The sequence below is a fragment of the Lynx rufus genome, unplaced genomic scaffold, assembly GCF_022079265.1.
Source record: "Lynx rufus isolate CCGP_SWC_20201006 ecotype Redwood Valley unplaced genomic scaffold, mLynRuf1.p SCAF_14, whole genome shotgun sequence".
NCBI classification, from domain to species: domain Eukaryota; kingdom Metazoa; phylum Chordata; class Mammalia; order Carnivora; family Felidae; genus Lynx; species Lynx rufus.
Window position 1 is genome coordinate 5,617,900 of NW_025814828.1, and position 23,489 is coordinate 5,641,388.

Genomic DNA, 23,489 nt, shown 5'->3' on the forward strand with positions numbered 1-23,489 from the left:
CTTGTCAACTCATCTGGGCTAACCACAAAATCGTGGATGGAACAGTCCAGGAAACCAGAGGAAACTCATCAGGCACGGTTTCAGCCACAATACGGCAACTTTTTGTTATTTGTTGTTTCATGAGTTTATAAACTTATCACTGGCCTTTCTCACTCTTTTTAAAAAAACTTTTTTAATGTTTATTTATTTTTGAGACAGAGCATGAGCAGAGGAGGGGTAGAGAGACACAGGGAGACACAGAATCCGAAGTAGGCTCCAGGCTCTGAGCTGTCAGCACAGAGCCCGACATGGGGCTCGAACTCACGAGCCGTGAGATCATGACCTGAGCCGAAGTCGGACACTTAACCGACCGAGCCACCCAGGTACCCCTGGCCTTTCTCACTCTTTTTTTTTTTTTTAAGGTTTTATTTTATTTTTGAGACAGAGAGAGACAGAGCATGAACAGGGGAGGGTCAGAGAGAGGGAGACACAGAATCCGAAACAGGCTCCAGGCTCTGAGCTGTCAGCACAGAGCCCAACACGGGGCTCCAACTCACGGACTGCGAGATCATGACCTGAGCCAAAGTCGGCCGCTTAACCGACTGAGCCACCCAGGTGCCCCTGGCCTTTCTCACTCTTAAAGGCATTCTGAAACAACTGACCGAGATCCATAAACCAATCTTAGGCATGTGAGAGAAAAGAGATGAAGGGCAATAAAAACAGAGACGATAAACAAGCAGGTGGAGTCAGGGATAACGCTAGTTTCCAAATCGTGTGAGATTAATTTCAGTACCCTTGTCAAAGATAGCTCCTTTTATTTATGCTTTAGCTTCCCAACAGCCAATTCAAGGGGAAAACACTGTTGGTTAAGGTACACAGTACCCACAGGAGGAAAAAACAACAACAACATCTACCTGTTTCTGGGGAAACATCATTAGTACTAATAATGCCAGCACAAGGAAGGCTGCCTCAAGCTTCCTTCTAAGGATGGCAGGGAATAACAGCCCAAAGCCCCCAAGTTCCTCAGGGTAGTCCCAAAGGCTGCGTTTGTGGGACAGCTTCTAACAATACTATACATGTTGCTAGCAGCAACATGCATTCCATGAAAACCACTGGCTAAAGGACAATTTTGAGGTGGCAAAGGTACAAAGTATAGTTTTGGAATCAAGACAAAGGTTGCACAGCATCTGGAAACTACATACGCCCCGGACACACATAAATCATGCTTCTCCCTGGTGACCCCTGCTACCATGAGGCTACAGAGAGTTTGATACCCTGCCCCTGGGCAAGTGTCAGGGGTATGGCGGCTTTGTTAACATGTCACTGCCACGTCATGGCCAGCAGACCTTCTGTTAGCTCCAGTATCCCCTGCAAAAATAAAAGATCCTAACAAAGATGTTTGCCTGAGGAAAAAGATAATATGGCCTCTGTGTAGACATGCATGGAAGGTAAAGTGAGTGCTTGACAAAGATCCTCCTTAGAAAAAAATTATTTTCTCCTTCAACCCAGAAAATAGAAGGCATAATCTCAGTAGTGTATCCCCGATAGCATGGCCACAAGAATTAAATGGAAAAAACAAATCTCCGGCTTAGCCATTACACACATACGCCCTTCAAATCACCCAAAGAACATCATGTTTTGAACAATGAATCTGACAAGGGGGTTCTCTGACCCAACCTAGCTGCAGCAGGAATATACCAAGGTATGTTTATTTATTTATAGGGCGATGGAAGTTCTTCTGAATCAAAGAGGTATAAGAACTTTTGAGAAAGGAAAATTAGTTTGCAGTTGGTAGCCTATACTTTTCCAGGCAAGTTAGATAGTGTCCTTGTTCACTCAGCTAGCAAAAACAGATTTCAAGAGAGTTAAAGTCAAAACCGAGACTTTGGGGGCCTGGCTGGCTCAGTCAGCAGAGCACGTGACTCCCAATATTGGGGTCGTGAGTTTGAGCCCCACGTTGGGTGTAGAGATTATTACTTAAGAAAATAAATATACTTTAAAAAATACATAAAAACAGGGGCGCCTCGGTGGCTCAGTCGGCTGAGTGTCCGACTTCAGCTCAGGTCATGATCTCGCGGCCAGTGAGTTCGAGCCCCGCATCAGGTTCTGTGCTGACAGCTCAGAGCCTGGAGCCTGCTTCCGATTCTGTGTCTCCCTCTCTCTCTGACCCACCCCGTTCATGCTCTATCTCTCTCTGTCTCAAAAATAAATTTAAAAAATGTTAAAAAATTTAAAAAAAATACATAAAAATAAAACCTACATTTATTTTCTTGTAATGATTGTTCTCTTAAAAACATAAAGAAATCATGTGCCCAAGGCAGATTATGCACCAGCGTAACTCAGATGTCTGAGAGGAAATCCTGTGTGTGAATAGGTAAATACAACTAGACTTGATCTTCATGTCAAGGATCACCGACAGATAGAGCCCAAATTTGCACACCCAGCCACTGAAAGTCAATGTGGTCTCCTTTCTAAAACCTAACACTCCCCAACCTTCAGTCCACGCGGGTGCTCTCTGCCAGCTGCCAAATCCAAACCCCAACATCTTCAAGCAATCGGCACTCATCCGTGCTCCGTGCGCCTTCTGATGAATACATTACAACTTGAACACATCTGTCAGACCATAATCACCATGTAATGCATCCTGACTGAGATGTTTTTCATATGTTCAAACAGATTCCCTTGCTAACGCCAGCTTTCGGGAACCCTTCTTCAATCGCAAACCAAGTTAAGAGTTTTCGCTGGCATCTTCTTTCATCGGACGGGAGGAGAAATTAATAGCCCGAAAGAGTAGGCAAGGGTGACAATGAAGACTTACATGGAGGTGATTTTCCCTTCCGCGGGTCTTGGCTTTGAAGTTTACAGCAGGTGGAAGAGTGTTTCACACCCATAAAAAATGATACGGAAAATCAGAACCACGTTGGGCGACTAACATGTCACATGTTGGATTTAAATCTAAATAAGAACCCGTTCTTTTCCTTACATATTGATTGTGCTCTGAGCCTAGCAGGGAGCTCTGTGTGTTCTTTCAGGCCAGTTTCTAGGATAAGAAAAAAAAACCCTGGAATGTTCCAGCTACTGCAGGCTAATGATCACCCAAAAGCACACTAATATGTTTGATAAAAGTTCCCAGCACGAGGGGAGAACACACTTACCATAAGAATGACATGCGAGGAGAAGCAAATCAGCGACACCACTTCAGGCTGCCTTCAAAGCTGGAGGCTGCAATTCGAACTGGGGACGTGCATTCCAGGAGGCTGGGGCGGACGGAAGGGGGCACAAGCCTCGAATTGTTTCAACCATTAACTCCTGGACCCACCTGCATTCTCCCGGCTGGAAGCCTTCAGCCCTTCTCACACATCTCAGCAGGCCTTCCTCACCATCTAAGAAATGAAGTTTTCGCACTAGATGCTTAGCTACCCCATTTACAAGTTATTTTTGCTTTTGTCTGCTTCAGATTCTCTCACCTTTCTCTCTGTTGTTTTCCCAACTCTGACTTTGCATCACAGATGATATCCCTTTGCGCGTTCCTGCAGAGGGACACTGGAAAGCATACTGGAGAATGATGTTTCACAAACAGTCCTGACCCCAGCCCGCTGCTCATTTGATTTCCATCTGCATTTACACAGTAAAGTTCAAGGACTCAGGTCTCCCTTGAAAGAGGCTTCATCTCTTGGTAAGCGCTCAGGACCAGGGTTCATCTTTGGGGGCCTAAAATCATGCCATTCTCTGGCATGATGTGATAGGACCGTCAGACAATTCAACAATCTTCATTACCCATGCTAATATGATGTAGGTACAGACGGCTTTGTCAAAACCACACCAGTCCAACCTTCACACACCCAACAATTTCTTCTCATATGCATTCCATGCAAATTTTAATTCCACCACTGCTTTAAGGAATTTCTGTCTTCTCTTCTCAGATCATGATATCCTATTTACTTTCTCCTGAGAAACAGTGTCATGATCTTTACTGATAGAAAGACCACGGGTACAATAAAGGGAATTCATCATACCACTTGGGAAGTTTTCTACAAGAAGCTATTTCTTGGGGCGCCTGGGTGGGGCAGTCGGTTAAGCGTCCGACTTCAGCCAGGTCACGATCTCGCGGTCCGGGAGTTCGAGCCCCGCGTCGGGCTCTGGGCTGATGGCTCAGAGCCTGGAGCCGGTTTCGGATTCTGTGTCTCACTCTCCCTCTCTCTCTGCCCCTCCCCTGCTCGTGCTTGCTCTCTGTTTCCCTCAAAAACAAATACACATTAAAACAAAGTCTTAGGGGCGCCGGGGTGGCTCAGTCGGTTGAGCGTCGGACTTCGGCTCAGGTCATGATCTCACGAGATCTCGCGTGATCTCGCGTGAGTTCGAGCCCCGCGTCGGGCTCTGGGCTGATGGCTCAGTGCCTGGAGCCTGTTTCCGATTCTGTGTCTCCCTCTCTCTCTGCCCCTCCCCCGTTCATGCTCTGTCTCTCTCTGTCCCCCCAAAAAATAAATAAACGTTGAAAAAAAAATTAAAAAAAAAAAAAGAAGCTATTTCTTCCATGGTTATAAACGTACACTTCTTTGGCAATCAGTGTCACTGGTGGCTTTGCCTATGAAATATTTGAAAATTCCCAAGAGACATCAGAATGTAGATAACTGATACTCACTGCACATCAACTTTGTCCTTGAAGTCGAATGTATAAAGTTGGGGAAAACTATATGAATATCAGTATTACCATAGACTTTAAATGTTTTCATCCACTATTTATTAGAGTTGCAAAGAAGTAAACAATGTTCAACTTTGGTCTTAGATTTTTGGACACAGAGACCGTCCATGTGTGTCTGAGTTTTCACTTTTCTCCTTAAGATATGTTTTCCTTCAGCTCTACGGATTCACAATCATTATCATGTAAATGATAGAAAGCATCTAACACAAAACAAAAACCTTCAACAGTCACATTCCATTCTATTTCAGAGGTTTGACCCTTATCCAGTAAATTTCGCAGATGTCAAATGAAGCTGTCCAGATGTTCATACAAGCAAAACCAATACTCCTCACCTCAAAATCTGGCTCTGAATAAACCTGGAAGAGGACTCAGAATTTGGAGTTGTAGCCCTTGTAAGAACCAAACTCCCACGGTGATCAAAGCAGCCTGCCAAGGCACCAAGGCTGGGCCCTAAATTACTGCTTTTCAACACATCTCCTCAAAACCAAATGGGAAACAAGTGGAGTGTGTGAGTTATAGCACCCAAAAGGAGAAGGATGAGGCCCCAGGCTCCTCACAGATAGGTGGGTTGTCATCAACAGTGCTATGCCTCCCTACAAGGTAGCAGAGCATCATGGCAAAGGATAAATCTTTTATAAAGTGGATGTATGACACTCATGCAAACATAAAATGAACACATGTCAAAGATCAGATTGAACCCATGATATAGTGCAAGGACCAGTAATAGGTTACGTTTGGTTCAAAGGAGAAATCTAAGAAATCTATAAATATATTCACATGCAACAAGACTTACTGGAACGGATTAACAAATAGATGCAAAATGGTCTATTCATGGGGGAGCATCAATTGCATTCCACTGGCCACAATCCATTTGCATTTCCATGGACAAGAATCATCTGCATTATTATCAGCTTTCTACCATTTGCAGACTAAGAAAATAGCTCAGAGACAATGAACACTGGAGATAACTTGGAAGGGTCTAACCCAAGACACTCATTCTGAGTCGTTTTTGTTTTGCTCATTTTGAAGTCCTTCACAATTTTTCCTGGCTCGAATAATCCCATTCCAACAGTGGATTTTCCAAAAATTGTGATTTCTTTGACGTTTTCTTACTATTGTCTATAACGCATCCATTCAAAAATCCTCACACACCAACCAACAATGTTCCACAAATGATGTTAGAAACTGTCCACTCTTGTTTGAGTTTGAATACATCAAGATACGTCTTTGTATTGAGGGAAGAATGCATTTTATTGTTTTGTTGAAGTTTGGTTTTGCACAAGTTAATGCAGTGCCATAGAACAGACTGGCGAACTCTCACCAATGGCCTGGCACCTGTTTTTGTACAGCTGGTGAGCTAAGAATTGTTTTTACATTTTTAAATGGTTAGGAAAAAATCAAGTTGCATGACATGTGAAAATTACATGAGATTCAAATTTCAGCGTCCATGAATAAAGTTTTATTGGAACACAGCCACACTCATTTGTTTATGTATTCTCTATCGCTGATTTCACGCGACAACGGCAGGCTGATCGTTGCCACAGAGACCTTATGAGCTACAGAGCTGCAGAGATGAAAATAGTTACTGTGATTTGCCGACCCCTGGCATAAAGTACTAGACGCTAATTACAGTGTGTGTGTGTGTGTGTGTGTGTGTGTGTGCGTGTGTGTGTGTGAAGAATAAGCTTCCCCACACCAACGAACAAGTCTGCTCCATCCTCACACTATCTACCTGGAGATGCCATCAGTTCCCACAGTCAAAGGCTCAGTCCTCGAAGGATGCTTTCCTCTCACCACTTGAGCTTGTCATCTGTGCTTCTGACCACTGGCTGGAAATCAGACATTTCCACACCTCCCATTCCTTGAATTCAAGCAATTTCCTAGAATGGCTCACAGCACTCAGAGAAACGTGTTACTGACAACATCATCAGGTTATCATCTGGCACATAACTTCGGAACAGCCAGATGGAAGAGAAGCACGGGGCTTCCATACCCTCACCAAGGGCACTGCTTTCTCAGCACCTGGCTGTGTTCACCAACCTGGAGCCCTCCAAAGCCCTCCTTCTGCGTTTTTACGAAGGGTTCACTACATAGGTGGGATTGAGTAAATCACCGGCCACTGAAGACTTAACTGCCCTTGTCTCCTCCCTGCAGGTCCGGGAGTGGAACTAGAATCCTCCGCTTATGGAGGTCGCCTTGGGCAGGATAAGTCTCACTTTAGGATCAGAGTTCTCAACTGCACTGTGAAAGAGTTACATTGGAATATTCCTTAAAGGCTTCTAGCTTCAGAATTCTTCTCTCCATCCTTCCAAAAAGAGCAATCTTAATGGTCCACATCACTCACATTCCCTCACCTCCACCACCCATCTAACTCTTACCATAAACATCCAGAAGCTGGGGTCTCCTTCAAACACTTCTGTCTTTCGCAAATATTGCCATCCAGGTGAGTCGTGAATGACTTACAGGCTGTGAAAAACCTCGGGGGTGGGGGGGTGAGCAGAATCTGAGAGGGCCACGCTCACTTATACAATAACCAATTAACGGATGAGTTCAGGGGAACCCCAGAGTGGTAGAAAGGGAGGAGAGCTAGAACTGGAAAAGAATTACGGGATCAGCAAAGAGCAAAGGAAGGACGGATCCTCAAAGTGCACAAATGCTCCAGCGGGTGAGTAAGGACAAAGTAGGAAAGGTGGGTCATTGCAATACTGGGGACTCTTAAGGGATCCTGGGCCAATTTTTTCAAAGGAATGAAGATTTTTAAAAAGGGGATTTGCTCAGGAAGCCAAAACAGTAAAAAGTAACGGCAAAGACCAAACGTGCTGTTGTATTACTTAATCATGAGGGTCTGGGACACAGAACATATTCAATGAGTATTTGTTGAAACTGAAATCATCCAACTCTATGAGAACAAGTAAATGAAATGTAAAGAGAATGTTAAAATAAAAACAGGGCTGCCTGGGTGGCTAAGTCGGTTAAGCGTCCGACTTCGGGTCAGGTCATGACCTCACGGTTCGCGAGTTTGAGCCTGCATTCGGCTCTGGGCTGACAGCTTAGAGCCTGGACCCTGCATCGGATTCTGTGTCTCCTTCTCCTTGCCCTTTCCCTCTGCTCACGCTCGCTCGCTCTCTCTCTCTCTCTCTCTCTCTCTGTCTCTCTCAAAAATAAGATAAAATAAAAAATACATAATAAAAAAAATTTTAAATAAAATAAAATAAAATAAAATAAAATAAAATAAAAACATAAGTGAAAAACCTGAACAAGCCATCCCATTGTGTTATATGGGAAAAATTGGGAAATTTATATTACATTTGGTATAGAATAATGTGTTAAGAGACAGATTTAATTAAAAGAAGTTCTTAAAATAATGTACATTGTCAAAACTGAACATTTTATTAGGACATTTTATTACGTTTTTATACCACCCCACTAATGTTTCATTCCAAAAAGTATTTAGGACTGCTTAGATTAAAACATTTAGATAAAAATGGGTTACAAAGATTTAGATAGAATAGAAAAATGCCTTTCGGTTTTATGCCAAAGGCATATGTTTACGGTCTTAATTAGAAGACCTTGGGGTGCCCGTGTGGCTCAGTGAGGTGAGCATCTGACTCTATTTTGGCTCAAAGCATGATCTCATGGTTCATGAAATCGGGCCCCACATCAGGCTCTGAGCTGAGAGTGCAGAGTTTGCTTGGGATTCTCTGTCTCTCTCTCTCTCTGCCCCTTGTGGTCACACACATGCATGTACACTCTCTCTCTCTCTCTAAATTAGTTAATTAATTAATTAATTAACATTTTTAAAAAGTACAACCTTGGGGTGCCTATGTGGCTTAGTTGGTTGAGCGTCTGACTCTTGATTTTGGCTCAGAACACGATTTCATGGTTCGTGAGATCGAGCCCCAGATCTGCACAGAGCCCCCTTGCGATTCTCTCTCCCTTTCTGCCCCTCCCATGGTCACGAGTGCACTTTCTCTCTCTCAAGATAAAAAAAAAAAATTAAAAAAAAGAAACAGATGATCTTAATATTTAGTTATTACTAAAAGTGAAGTCCTGAAAGTAAGTTATTCTAAAAGTTATCATTTTTTGGTAGATTTGGTATATTTTAAAAGTTTGCCCCTTATCCTAAACTGACACTTAGTTCAGGTGTCAATTTTGCAAACAGTTTATTTTGGAGTACCCGTGTTCCTCTGAGCTACGTGTTTTCTCAGTGTGAGGAATCACCTTAATGGAAGAATTTCTAAGAAATCCATTTCTCCGGGCATTTGCGGAATGAAGCTGAACCGGTAGAACAGGCCATCTCTAAACAGCCTCTTCTTGATTTCCCATTGGACAATGGAGATTGAAGAGAGAGAAGGAGAAAACATTATTCTTTCCCTAGAGTTGGGCCACAATGTTTCCAGGAAGTTATACATTTCATAATAGCTATAGAAGTGGTCTGGGGGAAACCAAACGCCCAAGGGGCATCAACTTCTACAATGAGCAAAAGATCTTTTGTAATTTTTGTAAGGTTCTATGATACTTAAAATGTGTGGAGAACACGATGGGAAAACTACTAGCTTCTGACTCCATCAGAACCCAGTTCAAATCCCATCTCTGGTACTTGCCAGTACTTAGTAGCTGAGTGACATTATACAAAGATCATCCAAACTTCCTAAGCATCCGTGAAACAGAGATGGTCATGCCAATTACAGGGTCAAGATCAGGTTCACTGATTCAGGTCCATCTTCACAGGACAACAACAAAAAAGTAAAAACAGTGACTTAAGTAACATAGAAAATTTTCTTTCATGTGTACATAATTTAAGAAGTCTAAGACTTATAATGGGGACTCCATGGCATCAAAGACCCAGATGCCCTCTGTCTTTCTTATTGGTTATTCTCACACTGGCCTCCATCGTCAAGGGTAACTCATGGACCAAGACGGCTGCCGGAGCCCCTACCATCGGTCTGCATCCTAAGCAGTAGAGGACAGAGAAGGGGAACAGCCAGGAGGGCATTTTCTAGCTAAATCAGTTTCCTATAGAGAGGCATTTCAAAAGTCCTTCACGATCATTCCAATTGCATTGAATAGGCTTTTAATAAGTTAGCAGCAAAAAAGCTTTGGGAAATGTAGACGATTAATTCTAGGTGATAATGTGCTCAGGTGAAGAACTAGGTTTGGGTTAGTAGAGGAGAAAGTGGATTAGGAGGTAAAGAGCAATCCACCTGCCTACATTAGAGAGTATTTCATGAGAATTACAATTCCTGTACGTAACAAGCCCCTGACGGGGCTCCACACGTACCACATGCCTAGTAAATTCCACTCTTGTTTTCCGCCATAGAAGAATATGCTGAGAAGAGAGCTGTGTTCTTAGTGTCTTTTATAGTTGTCAAAATGCACAGAGCAGCGTTCTCAGTCTCGGCGTTTCTGACACTTAGACCAGATGACTCTGGCTGTACAGGGCTGTGCTGTGTGCTGTATGCTGTTCTTCAGCGTCCCTGACCTCCACCCGCCAGATGCCTGTGGCTTCCCACCATCAGTTGTGACAAGGAAAACTATCTCCAGCCATTGCCAAATGTCCCCTTGGGAGCAAGATCGCCCCAGGCTGAGAACGACTACCTAAGCCTACCATGTCCTACAATGGACAATGAATGAGTCACTACTCTATATTATCTAGGAGTTGAATGGTGCAAAAGACCCTTGAGTTCATAGTGCTGATGTCATTATGGAGAACAGAGTACAGGGCAAAGCTGTAGATTTTCCAAATAGACAATAATCAATCTTGCAAACTCGTACATATGCAAAATGGATTACATATTACTTTTCTCCTAAATGTAATGCAGTAAAGATGTACTTTGAGGGAGGACAAAATGTAATGTACAGGTTTCATTCATTCATACATAGTGGCTGCTTACTTTCTGGTGAAGGAGACAGACTCTGAGAGATAAAGGAATAACTCCATGGTGCCATGTTAGGGTGTAAACGAAGCATGCAAATGGCGGGGGGTGATCTGGGGAGGCAAGGCTGAGATGGGAATGAGGGGTGGGGGTGAACTGGGTGTCTCTCTGAGGAAGGAGGGCTCTGTGGGGAGAGGAGAGCAACCTCGAAGGGCTGTAAAGTAGGAGGAGATGAAGTTGGAGAGAGTTGGAGACACAGGGCCAACGTTTTGGTCTAAGCAAGATGGAGAGAGATCAGAAGGTGTGAGGTACACAGCAGCATGACTCAGCGTATACGTGTAGAGGGTCTTTCCAGCAGCCCTGTGGGGACTACACGGAGGCAAAAGAGGAGGCTGGGAGACACAACAGGAAGTTCATGGATTGGTCCAGGCAAGAGATGATGGCACACGGACCAGGGGCAGGGGTGGGGGCAGTGAGATCGGAGGAAGAGCCCATATTTGCAGACGGTAAGCAGAAACGATGAGCACGTGTGGTTTCTATAAAACATTATGTAAACCTTGTCTATCATCATTACTTCTGGGTGTTATTTCTTACTCTTCAGTCCCAATATTTGTTCTAAATAGGTTTTGAAGTTGTTCCTTTCTGTTAGCACGATGCAGAAGGCAGCGTTCTAAACTTTGGAACACGTCTACCCCTTTGGTGAGTGATTCCAGGACTGTCATCAAATATGTATGTGCCTGAATTTTCCCATTTGTAAAATGGAGTTACTATCACTCACCATTTACCTCATTAACCTAAAGATTAAGAGGAAAAGACTACATAGGCTCCACAAATCTCAAAAGAAATGCAAACTGTAATTATCTGCAAACGTGCCCAGTGGTGAAAACTTACAAAGGAGATAGACTGTGATTAATATGTAAGATTCATTCCCAAAGATTCAGACTAAAGACAACCCTTAAACTTATGTCAGCTTTGCACTATATTCCAAAGTTGCTGGTGGGGTTAGCTGTGACTTATTAATGCATTCTTGCTTTCAGGCAAAAAGGAATTGATTTCTCTGCTTGTGAAATTCAGTCTCTCGTGTCAGCCTTGATCATTCGATAACAAGATATGGTTTAACAACCTGCTGTCCCGGCAGGGCGAAGGGTCTTTAATTAGGATACTTAAAAGAAAAAAGAGTTGAAATGAACTTTTCCAATCAAATTTCTTTGAAGGGTGTAAAAAAGAACTACTTTTTTTTAACGTAATAGGGAAAAAAGGGGTAGCTTAAATGAGAGAATGCTGGCAATTCGTGTAATACTCAACTGGACAAAAGTACTGGACTAAGTACTGGACAAAAGCAGTACTTAGGAGACTTTATCAGCATCACAGCATCATCTCTCTCTCTCTTCCTCTCTATGTTTATATACACACATACTTCCCTGCAACCGTGACATAAACAAGTTACCCAACATTCCAACTACAGAACAATTAATATAATAGACACCAGAAAATGTCTTCTCAGAACAAATGTTTATGTTATTACATAAAAAGAGGAACAGTGCCCAAACCAGACATTTCATTTCTGCCCAAGATTTAGCAAGTCAGAGCTAAGCAAAGCTTATTTTCACCAGATTATTTCACATTCACGTAAGAATTCTGTTCTATCTTGAGTAATAGTCACATGTATCCCATGATATAATGTGTGCATGGATGTTGGAACGTTATCATTATAATAAAGTTCTTGGCTTAGGAATATTATTCTACAATCATTTACTGTGAGATATGTGTTTGAAAGACCTCTCAAAATAATCGTGTTCCTCATAAATATGCTATTTCAGTATTATGTATGGCTCAGATAAAATTTTAGTTATACAATAAAGGACTGTTTCAATTTTCGGTCTAATAGTAATGTTTATGACATAAATTTCGTCAAACACTATTATGATCCCAAAGTTGCCAATATTTTTAGCCAGTAGTAAACTTTACTCATTTATATACTACATATTACAAATACATATATATTCTTTTTTTTTTCTTAATTTGAGATGTTTTGGGATTGAAGTAAAATGTATGCTATGAAATGTATGAATGACAACTTCAGAGTGTGTGTGTGCAGGAAGGAATATTCAAAAATGGAGAAGACACTTTTGAATTTAAAGGATCAAACTAACCAGCAATTCTAAATGTTCAGCAACCAATTCCAACCTGCGTGTGGATGGTCGGGGGACAGTTTACCCCAGCCGTTCACCAACGTTCCCACATCAGCTGAGTGTCCTACAATTTAACTCAATTCTGAAACCATGTACCTGGCGATGGTATCAGATTGTACCAGTTAAGGGCTCAGTCCCAGGAGGCTGCTCCCCAACGCCTCCTCCATGCCCCCACACCCATTTCTATGCCAACCTGGCAAGTCCCCTTGTCACCTGTGCTTCTGACTGACCTGGTATAGATGGGAGGGTCCAATTGACCCTCTCATTGGTTTCCATTCATTTGCTCAGGCGGCTCACCAGGACACGTGAGAATCACTTTACTTACTAGTAATTAATCAGTTTAGACGGGTTTATTATAAACAGATGTTAACTCAGGAACAGCCAGATGGAACCGAAGCCCAAAGCAACGCACAGGGAAATGACGATGATGTTCCAGGTACATCACCTGTCCCCAAATCTACATCTGTACGTGTTTACCAGCCTGCAAGCTCTCCAAATACCCTCTTTTCTTGTTTTTGTTCTTAAATGGAGGCTTCCTAACCTAAGCAAAATTGATGAAATCATTGGCAGTTGATGGTTGATTCAGCCTCCAGCCCTCTCCCCTCCCTGGCAATCAGGGGCAGGGGTGCTGGAAGTTCCAACCTTCTATTCAGAGTGGGTTCCCCTAGCAATGAGCCCCCATCCTCAGACATGTTCCAAAAGTCACCTCATTCACATAAACCCCACTGTGATGGCCAGGGGTCGTTATGATGGTAAGGGGTGGACACCCATTCACCTGTAGGGCTCTGAAGGGATTCTAGAAACTGAGGACAAGAGACCAAATATAACAAAAGACGTTCCCATTGCTCTTACTACTCAGAAAATTCCAAGGTTTTGGGAGCTGTGAGCCAAGAACCGTAGAGAAAGATCAAATGTATGGAAAGTATATTTTGGTCATCTGAATGACCAACTGTGCATTTCTTATGAATGACAGTATCGCAAATTCCTGCAAATCAAACTACGTACAAAATCACGTAAGGGTAGGTAGGATGCAGTAAACCTTCTGGTTCCAACCAGAAAATGTTTTCTCCTTAAAATTTATTTGGATTGAAAAAGGTACAAACAGAGAAATAAGGCGACATACAGAAGAACCGCCACAGGTATCTTGATTGAACTGAATTTGCACGTGATGAAACGTCACAGACAGATATACATACATTGCACCCGTGTCGGTTCTCTGCTTCTAATGGTGTTCTACAAACATGGAAAGCGTAAGCATTTGGTGGGGAACGGATGAACAGTACACATACCTTCTCTGCTGTCTTTGCCACTTCCTGTGACTCTACAATCATTCCAAAATTAAACGCTTTTAACAACACGGATACAGTTGTAGGGAACATACCTTAGAACACTGCTTGTGATTCTGACACCAAACCAGGGAACCGTTGTTCTGCAAAAAGAAAAAGAAATATTGGCTCATTCAATAATTTTCTAACTCATGGCTACATAGTGTGAATTTCATTTTTCAATATTATCATTAACAAAAGACCCGTTTTTGCCCTCCTATCATTCTCTCTTTCCCAAAATAGAAAGTGCGCTTCTAATGTAAGTCCAATTTTGGCCTTGACCCCATGATAGAAACAAAGACATATAAATTAATGAGGATTTCAAGCTGCCTAAAAGGAAAAGTGTCTGAGCCATGTCTCCTGCTGGCTGCCTGGGAGTCAGACCTCACTGAAAAGCCTTCTCTTTCCCTGTCACTGGATGTGTGACGGGGGACAAGGGATTTACTATCCGTGTACCTCAACTGATCCATCTATAAAACATAACCATATGCCATGCGTGAGGTCACTGGCATAAGGAAATGAAATAATACCCACACACCAGTTAGCACGGCCTGATATTCACTCGGTACAGAACAAAGATTAGGACTACGGTTTACTGTCTCTAACGTTAGCATTTCTGCTGGGAAATCTCTTACTCCACATGACTGACATCTTGGTCACGACTCCTCCTTTGGCTGGGATAGGTTACGTGAGTGTGTGTTAGACTGGGGTAGCTGGTAGGGATAGTAAAACCAACCACCCCATAATTTAGATGTCGTGGCCTCCAGCTCTTGGAAGTTCACGGTTGGGTATGACATCAAGTAAGTCCATTTCCTCTGTCTGAATCTCTAAACTTTGAATTTTGACAACATCATATTCTATTCATAGATTAGTATTACATTGGTGCTCAGTTCAGAGAAAAGAAAATCAATATATCTTCTTAAAAATCCTTTTATGACAAGCTCATGGAGATATAACGTATACACAGAAAGCACACTGTTTTAAAGTATAGAAACCAGCGGTCTGTAGTAAAAAGTATGCTCTAAATACTAAACGGTATATTCAGAAGGCTGTGCAACCATCACCACTATCTATTTTTGGAAAATTTTCACCAGCCCAGAAAGAAACATGTATGCCTTAGCACTCACTCCGCCATCTCCCTCCCTCCAGCCCCTGGCAACCACTCACCTACTTTCCTTTTCTACAGACTGATTCTGGAAACCTCATGGAAAAGGGATTATACAACATGTGGCCTTTTGTGTCTGGATTCTTTCACTGGGCATCATGTTTTACATTTTGCTAAACGGTATGGTATTTCTGCTCTATCTACATTGCCACAAAAACCATACGTCATTCCTTTTTATTGTCCAATCCCATTGTACGGATATACCACATGTTTCTCTTCTGCTCCCAATAATCTGTCTCAATATATCTTATGTCCAATAGTATATGTTCGTAATCTAGGATTCCTACTGAGTCAGTCTCATCTGTATAGGATCAGAAAGTTTCCTCCACTAGGCTCGGATCATCGTGCTAAACGGCCTCAGCCCCACGTTAAAGCTTTAGCTATTACATCTATCATATGGCCCTAACTCTCCTCGGCAGCCTCACATCCCCAGATCCCAGAATGTACCTCCGGTTTCAGCTAAACTAAGATCAACCTACCCGTCCCCCTACTGACCTGGCCCAGCTTCCACCCCGGTCCCTTCTAAGTCTTTCTTTTCCTGGATAGATGGGGAGGACCTCTGGAGAACCTAAGGGTGTCTTCACTGCTTCTGCATTTGCTGGGCTGCTCTGGAGAGAAGTATGTACCCCATCCTCTCTTGTCTTAGGATATAGGTCTTTTATTTAAGTCAGCTCCCAAACTAGACTGTGGTCCCAGAGACAGGGCTTCCTTTTTCCTCTTTGCTTCAATGCTTCACACCAGCAAATGGACCAGCTCCTGATTCTCACAGAGACAGCTTCCATCAAAGGTCACGTGAGAGACACTGGGGCTGCAAAGTCAGCATGGCAACTGCTGCCTGGCTGATACGGTAACACCAATGGGGTAATATGCCTTTGACAGGATTATTATCAATCAATAATACTATCGTACTAATGACCACGTCTACACCGCAGGCACTTGCTTTGGTGTTTGCCATATTCAGCCTCCCTAGGCATCCCATGTAATGACATAAACTTCATTTACCCATTTTTAAAGTCAAGAAACTGGGATTCAAAGAAGCCAAGTAAAATATCCACATTCATGAAGCAAATGGTTAAACACAGTTGCCACACCACAATGGGTAAAGGTTCAGCTAAACAAAGGGTGACTTTTATGGAGCGTTTTGAAGAAAATCTCCAGACTCAGAACCTTGGAAGGACGGGAATGAATTGGTTGGGATGGTCCTGAGTATCGTACATTCCAGAAGCAGCAGATCAGATTGAGGGGTTGAAGCAGAGAATAGGAGGGGTGGTTGGGTAAATAGATAGAACGCAGATTACAGTGGATTTGGACTTATTGCTGGAAATAAAATTTGTTATGTAGTACATGTCAGAGGGTTAAAAAAAAAAAAAAGGAGAGGATTGGACAAGTCGTGTACCTACAACACCTTGACTAGTTTCCTTTTGTTTCCTTTGACTATAGATAAAATGGCCAGACCTCAACAACAAAACACCAAAACTCCAGCAAAGACTGCCTTCGGCTGCCCAGGAAATGCATCCTCTAGTGCCTGGCACCATGCGGAAACCCAGTGCTCCCCATGGTATTGGCTCATACACCTGTCAAAATTACAGAGAAACTAATAGTCACAGGGCCTATCTGCTAAGCTGTTTACATTCGGGGGGAATTAACATCAATGCATTTCCTCAACCAAGTCATTTTCATTTTAAGCAAAATTTCCCACTAATCACAAAATGAAAAACTATCATTATATACAGAAATATTTGGGGCAATAGCAAGCAAGCATGAAAGATCATTTTGGTCGTAATAGGTTTTTTTGTCACTGAAGACAGTAGGTCCTAGAATGCTTAAGAAGATTAAAATTATAATCCACATAAAGTATTGAGCAAAATGTTTGGCACGGAGTTAGAGGTCAGAAAAAAAGTCCATTATGATTGACGTTACTTTGTTTGCCACGATTATTGTTTTCAGGAGTCGGGGAGTAATCCTGTGCTTAAAATCTCCCAGTTCCCCTGTATAACCCAATGCAATCTTATTAGTGAGGCTCAGAAGAGGCAGCCCGCCATGTTTTTCTCCTTGGATGGTAACAATCCTGCCATGTTTGCCAATATGATGACTGGGCAATGGTATTCTTTTTGGTTTAATTTCCTTCAGCCATTTGTATTTCCTTTAGAGTGAACAGTCTGTGCATTTTACCATTTCTTTTCTGAATGCTTAACCATAGCCATTGTAGCAGCTACGAGGGCCAATTAGGTTGAATAATCATTTGTCTATAATAGGTGTTGTAGAAATTTTCCAGTGATCGTTGGCCTTTTGACTTTATGCATGATGTTTGCTCCATGAAAAAATGTTCTATACACACACACAAACATGCACACACATAGATATGTGTCTCTACATTTCCTTTTGGGGTTTTAAGTTTCCTGTTTTTCTTAAAACAATCCCCCCCCCCCCCCCCCGCCCACGTAAAGGTTTTGCAGCTGTTCTGTGCTTTTGCCTTTATCAATCAGCCTTTGGCATTCTATTTATCTCTACAAAGAACATCTAAAAACCCTGCCTAATAGCATCAAGGATGTGGGTAAACCCCTGATTTAACTCCAGCTACTGTGTTTCAGCCAGGTGCACACACACTACCATCCACCTACATTGCTTACCTGTGATGCTCTTTGAGCAGGAGAGTAATGGAAAAATACAAGAATCCAGTAGTTTTCAACAACCCGCCCCAGGGGAAGTTCTTAGTCAGATTACAATAGCCTTCCCCAGTTAAGCCACTTGACAACAAAAATAAAATACAGTATTGGCAATCAAGTCTTGTTCTGGGTTAAAGCCAGCAAAGATAAAGAGTCAAAGTACATCAGACAAGAAAGGCGTTTGCCTGTTGAATCATTATTGTAACCTCCAGGTAGGATCAGACAGCGGGACTTTGGTAATTATATAAAGATTACATCCTGTATTTTATTGGTTTAACTAGATCAAACATGAATGCTAGTCAATCCAACTTTCAAAGAGTTTATATAAGTTCACTCAACTGCACCCAGACATTATTTCAATGACATTTTCAAAGTCTCTTCTAGCCTTTTGATTTTTTTTCTCCTTAAAGAAAAATAATTCTTCAAAAGCTTCAGGTAAAGAAAACACTTCGTTCCCTCAAAGACAACCCACAAGGATAAAGATAAATGAAAACTAGCTATCGAGATACAACCATTTGAAAAAAGAAAAGAGAATGAGAACAGATCCCACATATTTTCCTTAACATAACCAGGTGTAGGTGTGGAACAAGGACTAATCAATTTTCCATTTCAGAAACATAGCACTAAGCCATTGTCCAACGGCAGTATGGAACATCTGAAATTGAAACTATCCCAGAAAACCCACTATGGACCAAACATTTACCATTCAACCCTACAAACTGTGACTTTCAGTTAACAATTTTGTTCTCATATTAAACACAAGTTTTTGGGGGTGCTTGGGTGGCTCCGTCAGTTAAGGATCTTCTGCTCAGGTCAGGATCTCAGGGTTCGTGGGTTCAAGCCCTACGTCGGGCTCTGTGCTGACAGTAGCCAGCCTGATGTGGAGCTTGAACCCACAAACCGAGATCCTGACCTGAGCCAAAGTCTGTCACTTAACCGAATGAGCCCGAGAGAGAGAGAGACAGAGACAGAGAGAGAGACAGAGAGAGAATCTGAAGCAAGCTCCGTTGTCAGCTCCATGCAGGGCCTGACTGGGCTCAATCTCACAATTGTGAGATTATGATCTGAGCCAAAGTCAAAAGTCAGATGCTTAATTGACTGAGCCACCCAGGCACCCCTCATTGTTAAGTTTTTTAAAATGAAAACATTGAGGGGAGCCTAACTGACTTAATCAGAAGAGCCTGTGACTCTTAATCTCAGGGTTGTGAGTTCAAGCCCCACACTGGGTGTAGAGATTACTTAAATAAATAGAATTTTTTTAAAAAATAAAAAATAAAAAATAAAATGAAGGCATGGATTAAAATTTAGGAATTCACTTTAATCCCGAATAATTTCCTATTAATTTGAACCATGGAATAATATACTTAATTTCATTTGTTATCATAAGGATGTGCTTTTCTACTGTTAATATACTTGGAACTTTCTCACACATTCCACAGCAGCTAAAAGATAACGTAACAGAAGGACATTGGATGAGGCATTTATGTGGCTTGAACTATTTTTTTATTTTTATTGTTATTTTGAGAGACAGCACAAGCACAGGAGGGGCAGAGAGAAGGAGAGACAGAACCCCAAGCAGGCTCCACACCATCAGGGCAGAGCCTGATGTGGGGCTCAAACTCACGAACTGTGAGGTCATGACCTGAGCCAAGATTGAGAGTCAGACCCTTAACCAAATGAGCCACTCAGGTGAGGGATGTTCATCATAGGACAGGCTATCCATATGTGGGAGCACAAAGTCTACAGATGTCTGTACTTCCTACTCAGTTTTGCTGTGAACCTAAAACTACTCTAAAAAATAAAATCTACTGGGTGCCAGTTAAGCATGTGACTTCAGCTTGGGTCATTATCTCATGGTTCATGAGTTCAAGCCCCGCATAGGGCTCCATGCTCAGAGTGTGGAGCTTGGTTGGGATTCTCTCTCTCTCTCTCTCTCTCTCTCTCTCTCTCCCCTCTCCCTCTGTCTCCCCTTCCCCCCTGCTTGTGCTCTTGTCGCTCTCAAAATAAATAAACTTTAAAAAAATCTACTTCAAAGGATAGGAAAAAAAAAGAGAGCTTTGTGTTTATACTTGTTCATAAGTAGGATCTCTTTCTAATGTTATGGATCACTCTCAGTAAATCGATGGCCTTTCATCCCCTACTCCCTCTCAAAAAATTCTCTCTGGATTCTACAAATATCTCACATTGAGCTGAATTCTGTAGAACAACGTTTGGCCATACACAACGTATCTCTCTCCAAATGCCCAGCACTGGAATGCATGCCTGGCCACACTGTCTGGGTGTCACTTCTTCACACCCTGCAGCTTGTTTGGGAATGAGAACCTTCCATCAGGAACCTGTGCCTCTGCCAAGCCAGACCCCCATGTGTCCTTCGGGTCACTGCAAATGCCACTTCATTGAGGAAGCCTTCCCTGACCACCTACACCCTGACTATCACAGACCCCCTGTTACACACACTCGTGCAAGCTCCCTGCACTTGTCCTCCAAAACACTCTATCGTGGTGGACACACAGAAATCTACTTGTGTTGCTTCTAGTTACTGACCATCTGCCTGAGAACACATTAGAGACACAGTCTGTCTCTATCTTTTCCTTACAGTTGGCTCCCTCACAACCTTAACAAATATTACTGATGAAATAAGTAAACGAATGGATAAGAAGTCGTACAAAAAATTTACACTTTAATCATTAGGTCATGAGGAGGTAAAAAGGATGAAATGAGTAGACTGAACTGAACACATTTTTCACCTTCTTGGACAGGTGCTTTTAGGAAGTGGGTTCACTATTCTGTTTCCACTCATCATGGCAATATTAAAAATGAAACCAAAGCTTGCATGCAGTATAAAATATAAATTATTTAAGACATAACCGTGCTAATTATCTTGCTACAGATGCATGTAATTAAAGTTATCTAAAGAAAATTTATAGAACAGCCAAGTGCCAGACTATGCCATATGGGAAAACATTACATTTTATTAACATTTTACTATGAATTTTGACAAGGAATATTCCAAAGGATTCTACATGTAGGAGACTATCAGATCAAGACAGAATTTTTTTTTTCAACTTTTTTTTTTTTTTTTTATTTTTGGGACAGAGAGAGACAGAGCATGAACGGGGGAGGGGCAGAGAGAGAGGGAGACACAGAATCGGAAACAGGCTCCAGGCTCCGAGCCATCAGCCCAGAGCCTGACGCGGGGCTCGAACTCACGGACCGTGAGATCGTGACCTGGCTGAAGTCGGACGCTTAACCGACTGCGCCACCCAGGCGCCCCCAGAATTTTTACTCCTTAGTGTCCCTATGAGAATGGTAGGACCCACCAGGGGATCAGAGGACAGGTTTTTCTTAGGACGTTTCAAGCATCAGTCTACCCAGTTTAATCTCCGGAAGGATATGCTAGTTACTGATGCATTCTTGCCACAGTTAAGATTTCAGAGATGCATTGTCTAAAGCCATATTTCTATTTTCCAGAGACACCTCCACTAAGATGAGCCATCTCCATGGAATCACATAAAACCTTGGAAGATTTCAAGGCAGAATAAATGACTTAGGCTGAAATAAATCCAGCCATAAGGAGGTTTAGAGGGAGCATTAAAGGTAATAACTAAAATTTAGTAAATGACTCGTTTTACAAAGCAAGGGAAGCGTGAGAGTAGAGTACCTGCTATAAATTGAACACCGAAAGCATTGTTGATGGGAGACCTGAGCAATAAAGAACGGTCCCTATAAATGTCAGTCTCCTTCCCTCCTTCTCATTTATCACTCCGAAATGTTTACTTCACGTGCCAATTGTGCGTGAGTTCCTCCGATTCCAGGAACCTCTTGCCAATCGCCGTTTCGGCTCTTCTAGAAGGTAAACACACGCCTGTGGACTAAAGTGGTGAGTCCCGCCAGGCAGACCTGTCACGTTTACTGTGTAGGAACAACCGCCCGCCTTCCCCAAGGTGGGCACTGTGGTCAGCCACACCTGCATCTTCTTCCTTCTTCTTCTTCCTTCTTCCTTCTTCCTTCTTCCTCTTCCTCTTCTTCAAAGCTTTCCTGACTTTAATCATTTGTGTGTGTGATGTTGAGAAAGACAAGACTGGGAAGAGGAGAAGAGAAGGAGCAGTAAGGGAGAAGGAAGGGGACAGAGCAGGGAAGGAGGACAGAAAGAATCCAAAGAGGCCGGAGCAAATGGCATATTGAGTCTCTGGGCATAAACCTGAGATATAAAGATTTCTTTCTATATAAAATAATATAAATATACAAGCAGAAATTATTTTTGGCATCAAAAGGCACAGGGAAATCTGCACTAAGATCACTGCATGAAAAGCCACTGGCGTGGGGACCTCCACTGGCTCAGTGGGCTGCATATCAGTGGTCCCTTCAGCAGGTGTCTGAGTGGGGACGTGGCAGTATCTGAACTTTTGATGCTAGGTTCAGTTCTATAGGTTCAGCTCAGTCTCTATGGCAACCACCAGTACTGTCCAGTCTGGGACACGGGGTCCCCACTAACATGGGGCCCCAGGTACACCTGCTGTATTCCACGGGAATTCGAGACAAAGCACAGAAAGAAAGATTGGCAGAAATGAAAAGGGCAATGAGTTCTAGAAGCAAGATTAACGCCCAGGATCCAGCTTGTTGGATGTAGAATATGTCCCTTCAACAGCCTGAGGCAAAGCTGTGAGACACTGTGCTTCTTTGAGACGCACCGCCAGACTGTCCCCAAAGTCAGGGTGCACTTTCCCCAACTGTAGTTTGGTGTGACGCCGTGAATGTTGGCCTGGTAGCAGCCGTGACACGGCGGTCAACATTCCATGAACGTGACCTTGGTCCCAGCTGCGCTCACTGTCACCAATGACACTGAGTTCTGTACGTTGTTGGTTCTACACATGTTGGGTTTGACTGCCATTTAAAATGAGATGAATGTAATTAGACAATGATTTGGCACTGAAAGGCAAAATTGTGGTGTACACAGAACGAAGGAGTGCAGGTAAGACTCACGGCCACAAGACTGCACTGTCCTGTTTTCTTGCCACTAGTAACGAATACGTTACAGGACTGAAGCAATGGGACACAGAAGGAGGTGTGCCACATGATTACCGATAGATGAACAAAAAAGTGCCAATGGACACAGAAGAAATTACCAAACCTCCCGGACCAGATAGAACCTATAACAAAGCAACAAGGTATTAGTGTGACCCAGTGATGCTTCTTGTAACAAAGACCATCTCCGAGCCTGTGTCTTGATTTTAGTACAATGTTTGTTTCTTGGGGTTGCATAAAAATAGATGTTCCATCCATGGCTGCTTCTTAGATTCACTGAAATCTCCTACAAATTTATGTTGGCCCTCTACCAATTCCTTGTCTTTGCCACACTGACACATCTTTGAGAGTTACTCTCGGGCAGGCTACCCCTGCCTTCCCCAATCTGCTTTCAGGAAACAATTAGTGAAGGATTTCTGAAACCGATCTGTATGTTACAGACAGTAGCCTGCGATTCTAAGCAGTGAGGTGTTATCAGTGGCCGGATGGAGGTCCACTGAGGACACTCAGTGTGAGTTTCGATGGCCTCCCGTATGGAAAGTACATATAGACAGGACTA

The 23,489-nt window shown here is 42.7% G+C and overlaps 1 protein-coding gene across 1 annotated transcript in view; it reads right to left on the bottom strand.

Moving 5' to 3' along the window:
• Positions 1-23,489, bottom strand: part of ANOS1 (anosmin 1) — a 187,257-nt gene that overhangs the window by 137,711 nt on the left and 26,057 nt on the right. The window contains exon 2 of the mRNA XM_047075872.1: positions 14,131-14,178. Coding sequence (XP_046931828.1) covers positions 14,131-14,178 — 48 coding nt within the window. The remainder of the gene's footprint in view (positions 1-14,130; positions 14,179-23,489) is intronic.